The following is a 21,293-nucleotide window of genomic DNA, read 5'->3' on the forward strand; positions in this document are numbered from 1 at the left end:
TCGAAGTTTCATTTCGTTTCCTCCTTCCCTTACGAGTGCTTATTTTTGTTTATCAGGCAGTGTAATTAAAGCATAGATAGTGTCATTTTGACAGGACCACTCAACAAAATTATTTTATTACTTACAGCTTCAGGAATATATAGAATCATAGGCAGTGTTGCTTTCGGCAGGCTCACTGAAGAAGTGTCGGGGTGAATAGAGTGGAAACCACCTTGATGTGCTTATATTGGCTGAACATGGACAAAAAATGGTTCAAGTGGCTCTGAGCACTATGGGACATAATATATGAGGTCATCAGTCCCCTAGATCTTAGAACTACTTAAACCTAACTAACCTAAGGACATCACACACATCCATGCCCGCGGCAGGATTCGAACCTGCGACCGTAGCGGTCACGCTGTTCCAGACTGAAGCGCCTAGAAACGCTCGGCCACACCGGCTGGCGAACATGGACAGTTGGCACAGCTCTCTGCCCTAATTTTAACCCTGTACATTCTGCTCATTATATGACAATCCCAAATTGAGTATCGAATTACAATTAAGATAGAAACTGACCGAATTTCATGTATAATATTCCTTACCTCTGCCACTCAACATTCTTTGAGGTATACATCTCTTTTATTTAATTTCCTTAAACTTCTGGAGCATAGTGTTCTGTGCTAGGAATACTATAACATCTTACATGAAATATATGTTGAAAAAATGCTCTCGAAACAGGCAGAAATGTACAGAACTCTTTGTCTTTTACGATACAATGGACAACAGGACGTTTTGGAGCTGACTGAGAATAGCTTGTTAATGTTCGCTCTTTAAGAGTACACACAAAGAATTGAAGTCACGTTTAAACTCAGATTTAGTCTGAGAAGTGACAAGGAAACCAGAGTGTCAGCAATCTACACGAGCAATGAGGGCAACCTTGAACGGTGAAAGATCGCAACATGTTGATGTAATTATTCACGAATCTGCAAGAAAAGATTACTGTCACCGACAGGGCCAGTCTACATTACACATATCCACAGTGATCAAAATACCTACACTTCGACTACTCGAATTTAAATAGTTAATAGAATAGTTAGTAGAATTAAATAGTTAATAGACTTTAAATAGTTAGTAAATTAAACATTTTGACTCCAGGAAGGTCGTTCCGCACGCAGATAAGAACTGAATCTGTAACTAAAATAACAACGGAATTCCGTTCTTTCTAAATTTTAGAGGAGAGTGAAAACTGTGTATCTCTTAGAAATTGAGATTTCAACTACTTTCATATACACATCTGCCATTAAAGTACATGAGTGTAATCGGCTTTTATATGTAGTTTAAATTATATGGCTAGCAACAGGGAATAAAAATTCAGAAATTTTTATGTCGTTACTGCACTAAATGAACAACACCTGCATAAAGATACACTTAGAGAAGATAAATACCCTCCCGGATAACTGAGCGTGTTAGCACGCAGTTTCCGGGATTCTGGCCCAAATCGAATCCGTCAGGCAGATTCACGACAAGGGCCAGCGTACTGGCTGGCCTAGATCTGATGTTTAGGCGTTTCCCCACATCCGACTAGGTGAATACCAGACTGGTACCCACGTCTCACCTCAGTCACATGACTCGCAAGGAGTTCAAACACGTTATCACACTTTCACATGAAATAAAACTAGACGCAAAGAGATGAGGTACACAAATTCAGTCCCAGAGGGGATCGGCTGGTGATAAGGTAATGTGACTACGCTCTGCCACTAACGTAGCCAAATCCAGAATAACATGCCGACCCCGTGAAGGTATGGTAAAAGCCAGGAAAAAGAAGAAAGATAAATATTTCATCATCAAAATAGATAAGACTAAAAATATCATTTAGTCTGTAGTTTCCAGATGAAAAATTGCGTGGAAAGATTACAAGAGACATGGCTTCCTAAAGCATTTATAAAACACTTGATATATTCTTCATAAAAGGTAAGATAGTGTAAATTCACTAAACTAACACAAACAATAGAAAACGATGAAGTGAGAGAATAAATTCATACGACGTTAACTGCAGATTTTTGGCCTTTTAGTCTTAATGAGACTTAAATCTTAAATGATTGTTATTTATGACTACGAAGAAAAATAAATTTAGGTGACAGTTTGTATCCATATATATATATATATATTCTATTACCACTTCCGGCTAGACACGAAACTGTGTGCAGCCTTGAAAGATTTATTATTTGTTTTATTATTAGTTCAACTGTTGGTTCCACTGAATAAACTGCACATTAAGACCAAAGTTAGTTGTAATGGGATTCTGATGCCTCTCTAAGTAGCTACAAAAGGAATAAAATAGAATGTTTTCTTTCTTTTGATTACATTTCTAAACTGAAGTCAAAACCTCACAGTTATCAAACATGGATCGCTTTTGTGACATACGATTTCGAATACAGTTCGCAACTGATTTGGATATCTCGAATTAATTCCTTCTAGTGGTGGTCCTAAATGTCGACTTTCGGAATACCAGCTTTCTGTCTCTGTAAGATGGGACGGTATCTTGGGCGATAAGGATTTGGCGTTTAATCTAACAACCGGGAAAAAATTCGTGAACAATGAAGAGAGGTCGTAGTAACGTTTGTTGAGGTAATCTGGCGGTAGCAAAAGCAATCACTTGATCATACCCGCATTTTGTTTCTGCATCAGACGACATGATTTTCAGTTTAAGACAGAACTAAATAATTCATTTTGGAAAACTCCTCCTGCTCTATAAAAGAGCATCTTTAGAGAAACTACTACAATAAAAAGAAAAAAATGCATTAAAAACTGTCACTTCGAAAAGTTTTTCAGAGTGTACTACTAGTTACAGAAATTGTTAGATACTTAAAATATTTAATGAAACATGTTTCGAGGTATAAAGCTCGTCTTCAGGCTTCAGTGGCATAAAGACATTTAACAAAATTACTAATAGATACTTAACGTGTTCTGTTACAGTCTTGGCATGTGCTGTGGCCATCTTGTGGAGAAAGAGAAGGGTAGCCTAATCTCAGGAAATATTCACTTTAAATGTTAATTTTTTAATAATCACTCTTTATCTTCACACGAAACGGCTGTCTTCCTGTGTGTTCATTTATATTCATTGCTATCGCTCCTCGGGGCTTGTTTAACCACTATTCCTAGGTTTGCAAGGGATAGTTAACACGTACCACACTCAACACTCCTGGGCAACAGATATAGGATGGCGGTCAAAACAAAGCTTGTTTCGATTTCACTATCGATATATCAGTTACTTGTAATGTTTTCTGCTCATTTTTCTGTCATCATTTCCGATGTTCGTCGACGAAATATGTTACGATAAAAGAGGCTGAGCCAGTCTACCGTTAAAATGACAGTAAAAACATTATTTTAAAGAATTACAAAGATATCTGGCGTAGAGATTATTCCAAATTGTTCGTTTTTGTGTTTTCTCTTTTAACTGTATTGATTTGAAGCTAGTGAAGAAATATGAGCCCTTGACCTCTGTAATTTGGTTTAGGATTTAGTTTATAGGCTTCTGGGAACTGATGAATATTATCATTTCTTCAAAGATGTTCAATTTCCAGCTCTTCTCTAAAGTATGCAGTACATCAAGCTGGCTAGCTATTCCAGCACTGTATCTTGCTTCGTTTATGTTTCGCTGTAACTGGTTTTTTAGCTTCATCAAATCTGAAAAACATATAATGGTAAGACAGAGATTTAGGAACCAGGTTTTAAATTGTAAGACATTTCCAGGGGCAGATGTGGACTCTGACCACAATCTATTGGTTATGACCTGTAGATTGAAACTGAAGAAACTGCAAAAAGGTGGGAATTTAAGGAGATGGGACCTGGATAAACTAAAAGAACCAGAGGTTGTACAGAGATTCAGGGAGGGCATAAGGGAGCAATTGACAGGAATGGGGGAAATAAATACAGTAGAAGAAGAATGGGTAGCTTTGAGGGATGAAGTAGTGAAGGCAGCAGAGGATCAAGTAGGTAAAAAGACGAGGGCTAGTAGAAATCCTTGGGTAACAGAAGAAATATTGAATTTAACTGATGAAAGGAGAAAATATAAAAATGCAGTAAGTGAAACAGGCAAAAAGGAATACAAACGTCTCAAAAATGAGATCGTCAGGAAGTGCAAAATGGCTAAGCAGGGATGGCTAGAGGACAAATGTAAGGATGTAGAGGCCTATCTCACTAGGGGTAAGATAGATACCGCCTACAGGAAAATTAAAGAGACCTTTGGAGATAAGAGAACGACTTGTATGAATATCAAGAGCTCAGATGGAAACCCAGTTCTAAGCAAAGAAGGGAAAGCAGAAAGGTGGAAGGAGTATATAGAGGGTCTATACAAGGGCGATGTACTTGAGGACAATATTATGGAAATGGAAGAGGATGTAGATGAAGATGAAATGGGAGATATGATACTGCGTGAAGAGTTTGACAGAGCACTGAAAGACCTGAGTCGAAACAAGGCCCCCGGAGTAGACAATATTCCATTGGAACTACTGACGGCCGTGGGAGAGCCAGTCCTGACAAAACTCTACCATCTGGTGAGCAAGATGTATGAAACAGGCGAAATACCCTCAGACTTCAAGAAGAATATAATAATTCCAATCCCAAAGAAAGCAGGTGTTGACAGATGTGAAAATTACCGAACTATCAGCTTAATAAGTCACAGCTGCAAAATACTAACACGAATTCTTTACAGACGAATGGAAAAACTAGTAGAAGCCAACCTCGGGGAAGATCAGTTTGGATTCCGTAGAAACACTGGAACACGTGAGGCAATACTGACCTTACGACGTATCTTAGAAGAAAGATTAAGGAAAGGCAAACCTACGTTTCTAGCATTTGTAGACTTAGAGAAAGCTTTTGACAATGTTGACTGGAATACTCTCTTTCAAATTCTAAAGGTGGCAGGGGTACAATACAGGGAGCGAAAAGCTATTTACAATTTGTACAGAAACCAGATGGCAGTTATAAGAGTCGAGGGACATGAAAGGGAAGCAGTGGTTGGGAAGGGAGTAAGACAGGGTTGTAGCCTCTCCCCGATGTTGTTCAATCTGTATATTGAGCAAGCAGTAAAGGAAACAAAAGAAAAATTCGGAGTAGGTATTAAAATTCATGGAGAAGAAATAAAAACTTTGAGGTTCGCCGATGACATTGTAATTCTGTTAGAGACAGCAAAGGACTTGGAAGAGCAGTTGAATGGAATGGACAGTGTCTTGAAAGGAGGATATAAGATGAACATCAACAAAAGCAAAACAAGGATAATGGAATGTAGTCTAATTAAGTCGGGTGATGCTGCGGGAATTAGATTAGGAAATGAGGCACTTAAAGTAGTAAAGGAGTTTTGCTATTTGGGGAGCAAAATAACTGATGATGGTCGAAGTAGAGAGGATATAAAATGTAGGCTGGCAATGGCAAGGAAAGCGTTTCTGAAGAAGAGAAATTTGTTAACATCCAGTAATGATTTAAGTGTCAGGAAGTCATTTCTGAAAGTATTCGTATGGAGTGTAGCCATGTATGGAAGTGAAACATGGACGATAAATAGTTTGGACGAGAAGAGAATAGAAGCTTTTGAAATGTGGTGCTACAGAAGAATGCTGAAGATTAGATGGGTAGATCACATAACTAATGAGAAGGTATTGAATAGAATTGGGGAGAAGAGAAATTTGTGGCACAACTTGACCAGAAGAAGGGATCGGTTGGTAGGACATGTTCTGAGGCATCAAGGGATCACCAATTTAGTACTGGAGGGCAGCGTGGAGGGTAAAAATCGTAGAAGGAGACCAAGAGATGAATAGACTAAGCAGATTCAGAAGGATGTAGGTTGCAGTAAGTACTGGTAGATGAAGAAGCTTGTACAGAATAGAATAGCATGGAGAGCTGCATCAAACCAGTCTCAGGACTGAAGACCACAACAACAACAACAAATCTGAAAAAGTCGTTATGTTTCTGAAAATGGGTTTTAAAATTGTATTCATTTATGTGTCAGAGACAGCAGCACTAAGTAACAGCAGCACTAAGTATGAATTTCTGTGAATCTGTTTAAGAGACCTCTAAATACAACTTGCTTAAGTAGTTTGAGGTGTGTAGAAGATTTACTAATGACAATGTCTGTATTTGCTGGTGAAAAATCTTTTCAGATTTAAAATTCTTACATTTCCATGAAATACAAGTCATGTTATGTGATGAGTGCACGTAGTGTAGTGTTGTGTTTATACTCTGGTTACCAGTTAAATTGCAATGACATAAGACTTCGCTGATTTACACATGTTTGTATTTTCTGTGAGACGATCTCCAAATCAGAACATGGAACTAAGGAGATAACTTCTTTCTGAAGCAATCTGATCTCTTTGGGCCCCGTGTCCAGCGGCTAAAAATAAAACAGGAAAAATATCTGCCTACAGCCAACGCGGACAGCTTGGAATAACGTCTTCTACCTGTCGGCTGCAGTGGCCACCGTGTCGTACTTACTCTACGCAGTGTTCACCACCACTGATGAGCAGCCGTGGAACATGCCACCCTCAGGTGAGTTCCGAAAAGCGGAGAACGTTGTACATCCATCACATGGCACATGGCGCGATAAGAAAATATTGTTACGAATTTACAGCACAACTACCATTTAGCCATAACTCAATGTCTTGCATTACCGTATACGAAAGGAAACCAGTAAATTGTTGTAATGTCATCACTGTGATACTTGAAACCTGAAACACAGGGCCAAACTAAAGTCATGCCATGTGTTTTTGTTTTTATGTGATTACTTTGTTGTGAACTTTATTGGATACACATGCAGATCATAACTACATAATATCTTTTATTCTCATCTTCATACATCAACTGAGGGCAGATACAGGCAGTTGATACTCTTTCGGATAACTCGCATTCTCAAATTATTCTGGTTGGAAACTTTAAAGATAATAGAGAAAATATTGTGTTTTACTAACTCTTTAACACTTCCAACGCTAACTTCAGGTGGTGTGATATTGTAACGCTGAAATCGCATACTTGTCATGTCAGAGTACGGTGGACGCCGGTAGGAGATCATGTTTTATTCTCTTGAACGTTTGAAAGGAACTGTTCGGTCGACCATTTTGTAGTATTTCAAGATGCCAACACGTAACTGAAGGGGCTAACAACAGCCAGGGCCGATTCCAGAACATGTTTCCACACAAACGACTTATCATTTGGGGTCACTACATACACTACTGGCCATTAAAATTGCTACACCAAGAAGAAATGCAGATACAAAACGGGTATTCATTGGACAAATATATTATACTAGAACTGACATGTGATTACATTTTCACGCAATTTGGGTGCATAGATCCTGAGAAATCAGTACCCAGAACAACCACCTCTGGCCGTAATAACGGCCTTGATACGCCTGGGCATTGAGTCAAACAGAGCTTGGATGGCATGTACAGGTACAACTGCCCATGCAGCTTCAACACGATATCACAGTTCATCAAGAGTAGTGACTGGCGTATTGTGACGAGCCAGTTGCTCGGCCACCATTGACCAGACGTTTTCAGTTGGTGAGAGATCTGGAGAACGTGCTTGCCAGGGCAGCAGCCGACCATTTTCTGTATCCAGAAAGGCCCGTACAGTACCTGCCACATGCGGTCTTGCATTATCCTGCTGAAATGTAGGGTTTCGCAGGGATCGAATGAAGGGTAGAGCCACGGGTCGTAACACATCTTAAACGTAACGCCCACTTTTCAGAGTGCCTTCAGTGCGAACAAGAGCTGACCGAGACGTGTAACCAATGACACCCCATACCATCACGTCGGGTGATACGCCAGTATGTTGATGACGAATGTACGCTTCCAATGTGCGTTCACCGCGATGTCGCCAAACATGGATGCGACCATCATGATGCTGTAAACAGAACCTGGATTGCCATTCGTGCACCCAGATTCGTCGTTGAGTACACCATCGCAGGCGCTCCTGTCTGTGATGCTGCGTCAAGGGTAACCGCAGCCATGGTCTCCGAGCTGATAGTCCATGCTGCTGTAAACGTCGTCGAACTATTGGTGCAGATGGTTGTTGTCTTGCAAACGTCCTCGTCTGTTGACTCAGGGATCGAGACGTGGCTGCACGATCCGTTACAGCCATGCAGATAAGGTTCCTGTCATCTCGACTGCTAGTGATACGAGGCCGATGGAATGCAGCACGGCGTTCCGTATTACCTTCCTGAACCCACCGATTCCATATTATGCTAACAGTCATTGGATCTCGACCAATGCGAGCAGCAATGTTGCAATACGATAAACCGCAATCGCGATAGGGTACAATCCGACAAAGTCGGAAACGTGACGGTACGCATTTCTCCTCCTTACACGAGGCATCACGACAACGTTTCACCAGGCAACGCCGGTCAACTGCTGTTTGTGTATGAGAAGCCGGTTGGAAACTTTCGTCATGTCAGCACGTTGTAGGTGCAGGCCAACCTTTTGTGAATGCTCTGAAAAGCTAATCATTTGCATATCACAGCATCTTCTTCCTGTCGGTTAGATTTCGCGTCTGTAGCATGTCATCTTCGTGGTGTAGCAATTTTAATGGCCAGTAGTGTATTAAGAAATTAGAATTTTTTATGTAAGTCATTGCTACTGGAGCCAAGCAACGCACCAATTTTTATAAGGAGTCAAGCTTCTGTTTTATTATTTTTATAGCTATGTCTTCGAACATTCCAGAGGTACTTCTCTGCCCCATAGAGTGTGACAAGTTCATAGGCTGTGCTTCTTGTCCACTCCATTTCCGAAAGGAGCACATAAAAAGACAACACGCAACACTTCAGACAGAACAAAAACAAATATTAGCGCTGCGTAATAGCATTTACAGGTAGCAGGCCAGAAAGGCAGGTACAATGTTCTTTTGATCTGTAACGTCACAGCCGTGAAACAGTGGTTTTGTGTTCCCAATATGTTGTGAACATCGGTAGTCCAGTATCAGCTGCGAATGATGTTGCGCACAGTTTTGCAGAATATATTTCAGACTCTAAGAGGGCTTAGAGCATTTTTCGATTTATATACATTTTTAGGGAGACGAGTGCCATGAACCATTGACTGGCGAACATCGGTAGCACCAACAATGTAATATTAACCTCGGTCTTTCGGTAAGACAAAAAATGAAAGAAGGTTCCAAAGTGGGGGTGAAATTCATATAGAGATTTCCGGTAACACGATCTTGCTGGGCTGCCAGGTGACTTGCAGTGTTGCTAGTTCTTCTGTCCTTCACCATCTCGTTTTATTAGTGAGTGATTTAAAGTTGGGGGGAAACCTTATTGCGTAACACCACGTACAATCAATCTTGCACCACAGTGCACTATCTTTGGCGTTGACCATAGAGTATAAGTATCTATGGAGCGAGCATTCGGATGCACAGAACGAGAATTCTGTCTGCAACATCCCCTGCAGCTCACGTCACGTGATTTTGGTACGGCATATTTTAGCCTACATAACGCTTAGCAAATTTTCAGTCTTGTAACTTTGCTACTACAGACAGATCATCAGAAGTAACGTGAAACTTTGTACACACGTTTTACAGACATCTTAACAGTCTGATATCTGGAACTGAAGTTCGCTTGAAGACGTGAAAGGCAATAGTATTGTGCTTTTCGCCACAGTGCCATGGCACTTTATTAACGATTTTTCAAAAATGGTTCAAAAGGCTCTGAGCACTATGGGACTTAACTTCTGAGGTCATCAGTCCCCTAAAACTTAGAATTACTTAAACCTAACTAACCTAAGGACAGCGCACACTTCCATGCCCGAGGCAGGATTCGAACCTGCGACCGTAGCGGTCGCACGGTTCCAGACTGTAGCGCCTAGAACCGCTCGGCCACCCCGGCCGGCTTACGATTTTTGAGTAATGGGATAAGAAGTGAAGGCAAACAGTATTTTTTACGTTTTATATGGGCTGAACTTCTGTCCTAATTGATTACTAAACAATGACACTGCAGACATTGCCGAAGTGTCACGGAAAAGCAACGTATTAGTAACCATGAAATTGTTACACTACATACGGTAAGCGATTTGCACCACTTACTCCTCTGTTATTATTTTCAGTTTTTCTTCATTTACCCTTCTGTTTTTATAGAAAAGTAATATATCCATAACATTTCCTCGCCGCGTCATCAGAAAAGAGAAATATGACACGCTATGCACAAAAAAACAACAACAACAAAAAAAAACCACAAGATCAAAGCTCGAATTTTGGAGAAATAAGAGGTGGTAGCCAACAATTTTCTTTTCTTTTTTACGGTTTCTATTGTACTGATTCACATTCTCGAATCTGTTCTAATTAACTACGTTAGAGTGGCACTGATTAGGACTTTGGAAACTGTCTAATGCAGAAATACTTATATACGCACAGGGTTTGAGAACCTTCATAAACTGGAGAAAATTAACTAGACTGTCACCCTATAAATTATACTTCCATATTCACATAGCATTAATATGTATACACTGACAAGCAGTTTACTCAAACACTCTTACAAATTTATTTAGTTCTTGTCTCGTAAACGCAGAAATCGCCCTTACAATACTTTAAAATACAGTGCCTCGATATTTTTAAATATATAAAGTGCCTCATATCAGTATGACGTTTACAGCAATACATTTGTTGTACACACCTATGAGAAGCAACTGGTTCTCCTTTCACATACTTCTCTTTACATCTGTAGGAACGAAAATACAATGCCATAGCTATAAATAAAACTCAAACATATAGACATGACTATTAAACAAGACAAATACGTCTAATATTCAAGTTTCGCTATTACCACAAATTGTAGGCGTCGTCACAAACTCACGTGACTAGCCCGGTTTGATGTTGAGAACATGTGCAGTAGGCTATACTCTGTGGTGTTGACCATGTACGTAAAAAAAGGAGCTGACTGTGTGTTTATAGTTAGTACGCTCTATGAATGTACATCGTGCACACGCGATTTACTATTGCAATTCAAACGAGCAGTAAAATAATATTCTTCTGTATCGTATCGTGTTGTTTGTTACCCGCACCGTATTTCACTGTAAGGATCTACAAAGTATTCCGTATTTGTTTTTCTTTCGTAATAAACAGAAGCTGGCTACATCACATCGTGTTTCTGTTTGCGACTTCTTGTGTGTATTGCACGCTGAATTGCAATACATTACTCGTACTGTAGCGGACTTGGCCGCACCCGTAATACTTGTTAGGGTAAATGATACCATACTTGTTTTTGTTTAGCATAAAATATAACCTGGTTTCACAGCACTGTGTTCTATAGACTTACGTATATTTGTTACTACTTACAAATTCGTGTATGAATTGCTCGATTTAAATGCACTGTAAGTATATTGCTTTTATTCTTCTTTGTTTCTGTTTGCATCCATTTTCTGTACTTTCTTGCATTTAATGAATGAATCCATATTAGGAGCTTTATTCAACAAAATTAATCTTCCACTGAAGGAAGCTATAACTCTCTTTGAACTGTGCTGTTTCGTGCCAGTGAGTGTCCTGAATTTTACAATGATTTACAGAGTATGGATGCAGATGTACAAGAGTATAAATGAGGATGCTTTGTAGTCTTAGTGACTTGAGAATTCTTTCTTGCAAATGCTAAAAGTGCTACAATAGTTACGCAATGTGTTCACATGTTATTAACAGCTACCACTAACAATGCGTCTTACCATGTAATCGATGAACGAGAATCATCCTCTCCGTCCTATGAACATTTCGGAGGCCTCCATTAAATACGATAAAGTACGAAAAATGGCTGCGAACAGAAATAACGTAATGTGAGCAATACACTTATAACCCATCTAAATCTAGCATTTCACAATTCTATTCATAAGCAGTAACAAATAAACAAGAGTCCACGTGGTTAGTTGCTGAGTAAGAAACCTCACAGCATCGCAGCTCTTCTATATATTGCCGACGTCTCGGGTTTCAAACTACTGCCGAACTTCCTTTGTGGAGAACGTTTGGAGGTGTGACAGTGGGTGACTCAATCAGAATAACCCACTTTAACATCCTACATAAAAACTGTGTGTATGTGTGTGTGTGCGTGTGTGTGTGTGTGTGTGTGTGTGTGTGTGTGTAAAAGAAAGAGAGAGAGATAGAGTGGAAGGGGGTGATTATGTATGTCGGAAATAGTGTACTTGCAAGACGAAAATTTGGAGAATGTATACTGTAAACGCCGGCCGCGGTGGTCTAGCGGTTCTAGGCGTTCAGTCCGGAACCGCGCGACTGCTACGGTCGTAGGTTCGAATCCTGCCTCGGGCATGGATGTGTGTGATGTCCTTAGGTTAGTAAGGTTTAAGTAGTTCTAAGTTCTAGGGGACTGATGTCCACAGATGTTAAGTCCCATAGTGCTCAGAGCCATTTGAACCATTTTTTAATACTGTAAACAATAGTGGGATGATTATACGACCGCCAAATCAAAGCCAAATACAGACGCAAGCAATACACTTTTAACAAATATTTATACCTTTACTATGGAAAGTAAATGTTGCTCAGTAGTTAAATAGTTCTGATTTATAGTATTCAGTAATAACTGGACATACGAAGTATGAATAAAGATCACTATGGAAATTTGGAAATTTGTGGTAAGGTCTGCTGAGGTCATCGGTCCCTAAGCTTACGCACTACTTAATCTAACTTAAACAATTTACGCTAAGGACAACACAAACACCCATGCCCGAGGGAGGACCCGAACCTCCGACGGGGGCAGCCGCGCGGGCCGTGACAAGACGCCTCAGACCTCGCGGCTACACCGCGCGGCGGTCACTATGAATTTTAGTGTCATTAATGATCTTCTTGAAAGAGTGGTTTTCGAAACTACAAAACTGTCACTTACCGTACTTTAAGCAAAAATATTCTTGTCACAACTTAAATACACTCCTGGAAATTGAAATAAGAAGACCGTGAATTCATTGTCCCAGGAAGGGGAAACTTTATTGACACATTCCTGGGGTCAGATACATCACATGATCACACTGACAGAACCACAGGCACATAGACACAGGCAACAGAGCATGTACAATGTCGGCACTAGTACAGTGTATATCCACCTTTCGCAGCAATGCAGGCTGCTATTCTCCCATGGAGACGATCGTAGAGATGCTGGATGTAGTCCCGTGGAACGGCTTGCCATGCCATTTCCACCTGGCGCCTCAGTTGGACCAGCGTTCGTGCTGGACGTGCAGACCGCGTGAGACGACGCTTCATCCAGTCCCAAACATGCTCAATGGGGGACAGATCCGGAGATCTTGCTGGCCAGGGTAGTTGACTTACACCTTCTAGAGCACGTTGGGTGGCACGGGATACATGCGGACGTGCATTGTCCTGTTGGAACAGCAAGTTCCCTTGCCGGTCTAGGAATGGTAGAACGATGGGTTCGATGACGGTTTGGATGTACCGTGCACTATTCAGTGTCCCCTCGACGATCACCAGTGGTGTACGGCCAGTGTAGGAGATCGCTCCCCACACCATGATGCCGGGTGTTGGCCCTGTGTGCCTCGGTCGTATGCAGTCCTGATTGTGGCGCTCACCTGCACGGCGCCAAACACGCATACGACCATCATTGGCACCAAGGCAGAAGCGACTCTCATCGCTGAAGACGACACGTCTCCATTAGTCCCTCCATTCACGCCTGTCGCGACACCACTGGAGGCGGGCTGCACGATGTTGGGGCGTGAGCGGAAGACGGCCTAACGGTGTGCGGGACCGTAGCCCAGCTTCATGGAGACGGTTGCGAATGGTCCTCGCCGATACCCCAGGAGCAACAGTGTCCCTAATTTGCTGGGAAGTGGCGGTGCGGTCCCCTACGGCACTGCGTAGGATCCTACGGTCTTGGCGTGCATCCGTGCGTCGCTGCGGTCCGGTCCCAGGTCGACGGGCACGTGCACCTTCCGCCGACCACTGGCGACAACATCGATGTACTGTGGAGACCTCACGCCCCACGTGTTGAGCAATTCGGCGGTACGTCCACCCGGCCTCCCGCATGCCCACTATATGCCCTCGCTCAAAGTCCGTCAACTGCACATACGGTTCACGTCCACGCTGTCGCGGCATGCTACCAGTGTTAAAGACTGCGATGGAGCTCCGTATGCCACGGCAAACTGGCTGACACTGACGGTGGCGGTGCACAAATGCTGCGCAGCTAGCGCCATTCGACGGCCAACACCGCGGTTCCTGGTGTGTCCGCTGTGCCGTGCGTGTGATCATTGCTTGTACAGCCCTCTCGCAGTGTCCGGAGCAAGTATGGTGGGTCTGACACACCGGTGTCAATGTGTTCTTTTTTCCATTTCCAGGAGTGTATGTCGGGTCAACTCCGATGCCTTTGTTTTATTACTAAACTCCATGGAATCGGATGTCAGAAGAGTTTCTTTTGGCTATGAAATCTTTCTCTTACCGCTCTCAGACAGCATAAAGACGCTGAAAGTAAAAAAAAAGAATATAATTGAGAAATTCGAATGACGTTATAAGTTGTTAAAAAGTTCTACAGATACACTATTGTGCCAATGAACACATTTTATAAAATGGTTCAGATGGCTCTGAGCAGTATGGGACTTAACATCTGTGGTCATCAGTCCACTAGAACTTAGAACTACTTAAACCTAACCAACCTAAGGACATCACACACACCCATGCCCGAGGCAGGATTCGAACCTGCGACCGTAGCGGTCACACGGTTCCAGACTGAAACACATTTTATAAATAAGGATTACGGTTTGTTTGGACATCCAGGTAGTTTGATAACATGTCTGGTTTATTTAAAATAATTAATTTCTTGTTTTACCACTCTTGACATGTTACCCGTGCTATTACCGATTTTTCTGAAAGTTGAAGTTCACGTGATATACTGCACTATACATCGTCATTGCAAGTTTTACGTTGTCACTGTCAGCAATACATATCAGCAATACATACCTACTTAAGTTTAAGAAACGTATTCATTATACTTCCTCTAATCTCTCTTCGTTTCAGAAAGAGCACAGAAAGCAGACAGCAAGGAAGGCATCGAGAATACAGCATTTGACGAAGGCATAACACAGATGGCTGATGGAGATACGACGCAGCAAGGTCATCTGAAAGCCATCGTTCCTTAGGCTCCGTTCAATGGACACAAATTCTACGGTACATAGATTCACATTACAAGCTAATTTAGTTTCGTAACATAAGCCGTTATAATTTCTATACGTCATTTCTTACATTCCTATTGCTGTTTCTCGAGCTACCAGCAAATATCTTGGGACAGTTTCAGAGATTCTTGCTCCTGCTAATCTTTGTCAAAACCATGTCCAGCCACGTTTTTTTGTAAATAGCTACAACCGTTTGTAAATTCTGCTTCAGAAACAGATATTCAGTATTAGTAACTCACGGTGCTACTTGTCTATATCTACACTGGATCACAAGCTCATCTGCCGAGGCACGAGAAGTCATAGTAGACGATGCTACGTAGCTATTGATCAATTTAAATGTTAAGCGTTTCACCCAGATGTGGTCTAACCCAGTCGTTCTCAGCCTGGGCGTTGGCTCTCTCTCGTTTTCTTTGCTAGAAGCTGCGATGGACTGAAAAGGCGAGCATTGTGCGTTCCGTGTTTACTTTACCGTAGTTACTAACAGTCAAAGTGGTACGTGAATATGATTTCCTAGTGAAAAGTGCGATAATACATATCCATATAAACGATAAAAACCATACCTAGGTTTCTGATTGGTTTAAGAATGAGACCAGAATAGGCTAAGAAACACATATAAGTACGAAAATGATTTTAGAAACAATTTGAAAGGGTTAATATTTCAAAATTCACAAGCCGTTACGTCTATCTAGGAGTCATCAAGCTGGGAGTTAGAGCTCTGACTAGACATTCCTCAAAACGATTCGGCACAGACTATACATTATGATTTATTATTCTGCCTACCACTTACCTCTTAATTATTTAGCTGATTAAAGTACTTCTTTAATTTCTTTCACAATGATTAACAATTTGTTAAAAATGTCAAATTTTACTAAAATGTATTCGTCATATGAAATCCACGATATTGTGTTAAAAAATTAAATTTTGAGAGATTTCAGTCAAATAATTAAAAGTTCTTCTGAGCAGAAGAAAATTTGATACTCTACTATGAACTTGTTGTGTGTAATAACTGTCCCTTTTCTCCAGCAATGATACCACCAGTATTTCGAACACAGCAGAAATTCTGCATTTAAGGTAGACTTCGAATGCGCTGGCCATCTAAGGTAGACTGTCCATCTTTCCAGGAGAGAAATGTTAAGAACCACTGGTCAAGCTTGTCGCTTAGTTTTTCGATCGTCGTGCGATACTGACGCAAACGTTACATCGCTCTACAGCTACGTCTGTAGCCCGCAAGCGACCTCACTGTTTGTGGTGGAAGATTCTTCTGGTGGCGCGAGCAATTCTCCCATCTCCTGCTCGTTTCGTGAACGGTGCTGGAGATTACACTATCTCGTCAAAAGTGTCTGGACATCAATTAGTGGACATTAATACCGAGTGTGTTCACCTTTCTGCTGCGGACGCTTTGGATGAAGTGTCTGAATGTTTGTTCGGGAATGGGAGCCTGTTCTTCCTCAAAAGCCGAGACCAGACAAGGTCTGGAGCGACTTCGACGTTGTAACTCATGCCAAAGGTGTTCACTTAGGGTGAGGTCAGGAATATGTGCAGGCCAGTAAACTTGAGGTATGGTTTTCTCTACAAAACAATGGCTTCACAGATGCTGCTTGATGAGAGGGTGTATCATCATGCTGATAGAACATCAATTACGAACTATACTGTACGCAGTACACAATTCTGTAAATGTTATGCATATCCGTTTACAATTTGCGACTGTTAAGGGCAATGAGTGGACCACAACCTAACTAGGAAAAATCTCCTCTACCGTAGCGTCACCTCTTCTATACTTCACTCTTGACACTACACAAAATGACAGGTGACGTTACCCACGCATTCACCGAACCCAGACCCCTCCACCGGATTTCCACAGTGTACGGCCTGACTCGTAGCTCCAAATCACTTGTTTCGAATCATCCGCTGTTCAACGGCGTCTTTCTTTCCACCATCTCAAGCGTCGCTCAGCACAGACTACAGAAACGTGTGTCTTATGAGGAGCTGCACGACCACTGTACCAAATTCTTTTTAACTCCTTATTCGTTGTGATTGTGCTAACTGGACAGCTAGTAACAGTTGGGAACTCACACGTGATATCTTCCTCTGATTTCACGCGATTTTTGACAACCGTCCTCGGCAATGCTCGATGGTTCTGTCCGTCTGTACATCGGTCTGCCAAGTGTTGGTTGTTCCTTCGCGTTTCCACTTGAGTCACATACTAACAGTCGGTTACGGCGGCTGCAGAAGAGTTGAACTGTCATCGTCGTATTTGTTACTCAGGTGACATCGAATGACTAGTCCAAGCTCGAAATCACTAATCTCTCCTGATCGACCCATTCTGCTGTTGTCCGCAGCTCGTGGTCGTGCGGTAGCGTTCTCGCTTCCCGCGCCCGGGTTCCCGGGTTCGATTCCCGGCGGGGTCAGGGATTTTCTCTGCCTCGTGATGACTGGGTGTTGTGTGATGTCCTTAGGTGGTCGATTCCGCCTGTTCGCGGTGTTCGAATATTTCTGATCAGCTAGTATATCGATTGTCGGTAAGTCTCCCTATGAGACCTAATTTGTGTTATTTGCTCGTAGTGATCGTTTCGAGAAATGTGTGTGGGAGGAAATAACATGCTGCTTGACTGTTTGGTACGCATCTCTGGCACTATCTTCTACTGGCGCTGGAAGTTAATCCCTGCAACGCTCTCTGCAAAGCGGACACAGGACAAAATGGATCTTCTTTATCTCCACTGATAGCTATCCTAGACTGGTGAGCAGTACAAAAGAACGGATAGAAAAATTGTTTTGTGCGTCACTTCCTTGGTGGTTGAATTACATTTCCTTGTGATTCTTACAATGCATCTCACCCTAGCATGTGCGTTTCTTACTAGTTTTATGTGCCCGTTCGCCATTAGGTCGTTCCGAGAAGCTGCTCCCGGCTATTATGAGGTTCTTAATGTTTTTCTTGAGCTATCACTACTAGTGAAAGCGAAAATTAGTGGCTGATTCGTACTATTTAAGCTCAATATGTGAAGTGTATTTATTTTGAGAGTGCTGTGCCAGTCCCTGCATCAATCATTGGTTCTCTAATGGTCTTCCTGAATTTCGTAACAATTTTCTAACGTCTCGTTTTTACTACATGTTGTAGCGCCATCCATGAACAGTCAAACGGAGATTCCACAGTTATCCCTCACATCATTTACGTATATTGTGGACAGTAAAGGTCGTTTAACACTCTTTTGGGATACTCGAAAAGTTATTTTTACATCTGACAATTTCGCTCCATTCTGCCATCCAGAAAGTACTGAATCCAGTCACAGAAGTGGTCCGATGTTTCGTAAGCTTGCATTTTATTCACTAATCGACAGTATCGATCTATTTCAAAAGCCTTTTGGTAATGAAAGAACACATCATCAACTCGCGCACCGTTATGTGCGACCATCTGGATCTCATGGACGAACAGAGAAAGCTGATAATGATAGAAGCTGAAGAAATGAATTAAAATTTATTCCCAGACAGGACTTCAACCCAGTTCTCCTACTTACCAGGTAGACATACTAACCTTTGTATCACCATAGTACTACGTGGAACGTAGCTATAGGGACTACCCTCGTCTAGTGTTCGTTCTAACTTCAGTTCTTGTCAGTCATACGTCTATGGTGGTGTAATGGTTAGTACATCTCCATAGTATGAAGGCGAGCTGGGTTTATGTCCCGGCCCTATCAGAAATTTTAATTCGTTTCTTCAGCTGTTATCATTACAGAGGATAAAATTGAAACTCATATTTCTCGAGGAATGTGTAATTCCATCAATCAGTTCATCACCCACACCTGAGGTAAAGGCAACATTTCCCCGTTATGTGGTGATTAGGGTGATATTCCAGCAACACTGATGATTTGAGAAGAGGAAAATAGGCTGAAGGCATTAACTGAAGATTTTGTTACGGAGGGCATTAGACCATGGTAGCCGTTGCAGGGGTGGCTTTCGTACTGGACTGGTGTTGTAATGGATAGCGCACGTACCTCGTAGGAGAAGAGCTGTGTTCAATTTCTAGCAACAGCACAAATTTTAGTTCATTTCTTCAGTTTCTACCGTTATCGAAGATAAAGTTGAGACTCATACGTCTCAATAAAAATGTAATTCCATCAGATAAACAGAAAAAGCGAACTTTCGAAGCAAATCGGTTCGCGAATTCTTATGAATTCCTATAGAAGAAATTTAGGATTTCCAAAATGTTCATAAAGTGAACATAAAAAGGTTTCCATAATTCTATAACCTATCTGGACCAGGAGGGAGAGCTGTTTTAACTCCGGAAGTAGTAAATACTTTCATCGTCAGTATGTGGCCGGTAGAGGAACGCAAGGTGATGTTTTATAGCACGTTATCAACAGATTGAGCTGCACTGTCGGGTTGTAACAAAAATTTCTGAACCGATCAAGTAATGACTTGTGACACTCTTTATGGTAATCGGTCAGAGGATGAAGACTTTAAACTCTAAGACTCCTGTGATGCTATTAAAAGGGAGTAAATTATGGAGCCAGTTTCCTCTTTTCTGTCGCACTGTCGCAATACAATATTCATGCTCCGTCAGAACACGGAAAACTTCCCAAATAGATAATAATGTCTAGGCATCGGTGTGTCACAGACAAATATGCGCTGTATTTTTAACTTTTTTGATCATTGTTAATCTATTCTAACGGTTTTGACTGTCTGTGCGCTTCTACACTGAATATCAACGTTGCACATACACTTACCTACCTATGCTCTTCGTTGCAGTACAAACGTGGTCGACGCAGCTGTGCGACATCGTCGTTGCGACAGACATCACGAACTCCGTCATTAATGGAGAGAAAGACAGTGAAAGCAGCTGTTTCATGTCCACAGCACCATGCAAACCGAAGATCCCTTCCTGCAACATCACAATCATCGTGACCAGAACCATAGAAGTTACCAACTATTGAGGCAGCCATACGTACGGAACTCGCCCTCGACAGAACCATCAGAATGACTGAAAAGATTCTGCTAACAATATTTTTCAGTGGCTGCGTGCAGAATTATGGTCAAAGTATCAGCAAGAGCACAAATTTATTTATTCACAAATTTAAATCTAAATTTAATCTCAAATACATGGCTTCTGACTTTATTAAAAGAATTTTTGTCTTTTTGTAAGTTTCTGCTATTTAATTGCCTCATTAATATATCTTGGTGTTCTTCCTTGAAGTCATTCTTCACTGAAAGTAATATTCGAGAGACAGTTTGCAATACAAAGAGCCGACGTATACATAAAAAAGCTGCATTAATTATTAACTGTGGTTAAACTACTATCAACTATTTGTGCGTACTCAGGCTAAATGTAACATCATGAAGTTGACAAGTGTATTTTTACTTTGGAAAACTAAGATGCTTTCTCAGTTATATTAAATAGCTGCATTTAACTCTTATTACGAACTTAGTATCTTCATAATCACACTGTTATTCATCACAGGTAACAGTTAAGTTGAATATTGCTATTTGTCGTGCAGCGTTCAGTAATTTTCCATCCCTAAATCTAAATAATGAGTTAATCTGTAGAAAGAATTCCTAACAAGATGTGTTCTTAATTTATTTACAAGGGTGTGCTGAAAAGTAATGCGTCCGAATGTTTTATGTGTAAACTCTTAAAAATTTTTGAATAAAACAAACAATATTAACAGTCTACGTCTTTATTCCTCATTTCTACATTTTTATTTCTTAACATAGTCACTCTGGCGGTGGACAAATTTCTTACAAAGAGAGATCAGTTTGTTGGTACTGTCACTGTAGAATGTTTGAGTTTGTTGACAGAGCCACCTGATCTCTGCTTGCACCGTTTTATCACTATCAAAGCGAGGTCTTCGAAGGTGTTCTGTAAATTTTGGAAAGAGACAAAAATCGAATGGGGCCAAGTTGGGACTTTATGGAGGATGATCGATGACCCTGAATCCAAGGCATCGAATTGTTGCAAATGTTGCAGCGCTCATATGTGGATTGCCATTGTCATACTGATGGAGAGCGTGCTTCATGTGTGGACAAGCTCTTCGAATTCTAAGTTCGAGTACAGCACGCTGTTTCTCTCTCGCCGACATAGTTACACATCACCATGTTATGTGCCGCTTTTCTGAGCCCTCTACTGGCTGAGGGCTGCAAATATGAAGACATGAAAAATAAACGTATAGAATGTTAATA

The 21,293-nt window shown here is 41.3% G+C and overlaps 1 protein-coding gene across 2 annotated transcripts in view; it reads left to right on the forward strand.

Moving 5' to 3' along the window:
- LOC126475526 (sialin-like) overlaps window positions 1-20,643 on the forward strand; it is a 107,966-nt gene extending 87,323 nt beyond the window's left edge. For both annotated transcript variants that reach the window (XM_050103459.1, XM_050103460.1), the window contains 3 exons: window positions 6,399-6,519; window positions 14,968-15,117; window positions 19,866-20,643. In XM_050103459.1, coding sequence (XP_049959416.1) covers window positions 6,399-6,519; window positions 14,968-15,089 — 243 coding nt within the window. In that variant the 3' untranslated portion in view covers window positions 15,090-15,117; window positions 19,866-20,643. The remainder of the gene's footprint in view (window positions 1-6,398; window positions 6,520-14,967; window positions 15,118-19,865) is intronic.
- Window positions 20,644-21,293: the final 650 nt, after the last annotated feature.

This window comes from Schistocerca serialis, chromosome 4 (assembly GCF_023864345.2).
Source record: "Schistocerca serialis cubense isolate TAMUIC-IGC-003099 chromosome 4, iqSchSeri2.2, whole genome shotgun sequence".
Classification (NCBI taxonomy): Eukaryota; Metazoa; Arthropoda; class Insecta; order Orthoptera; family Acrididae; genus Schistocerca; species Schistocerca serialis.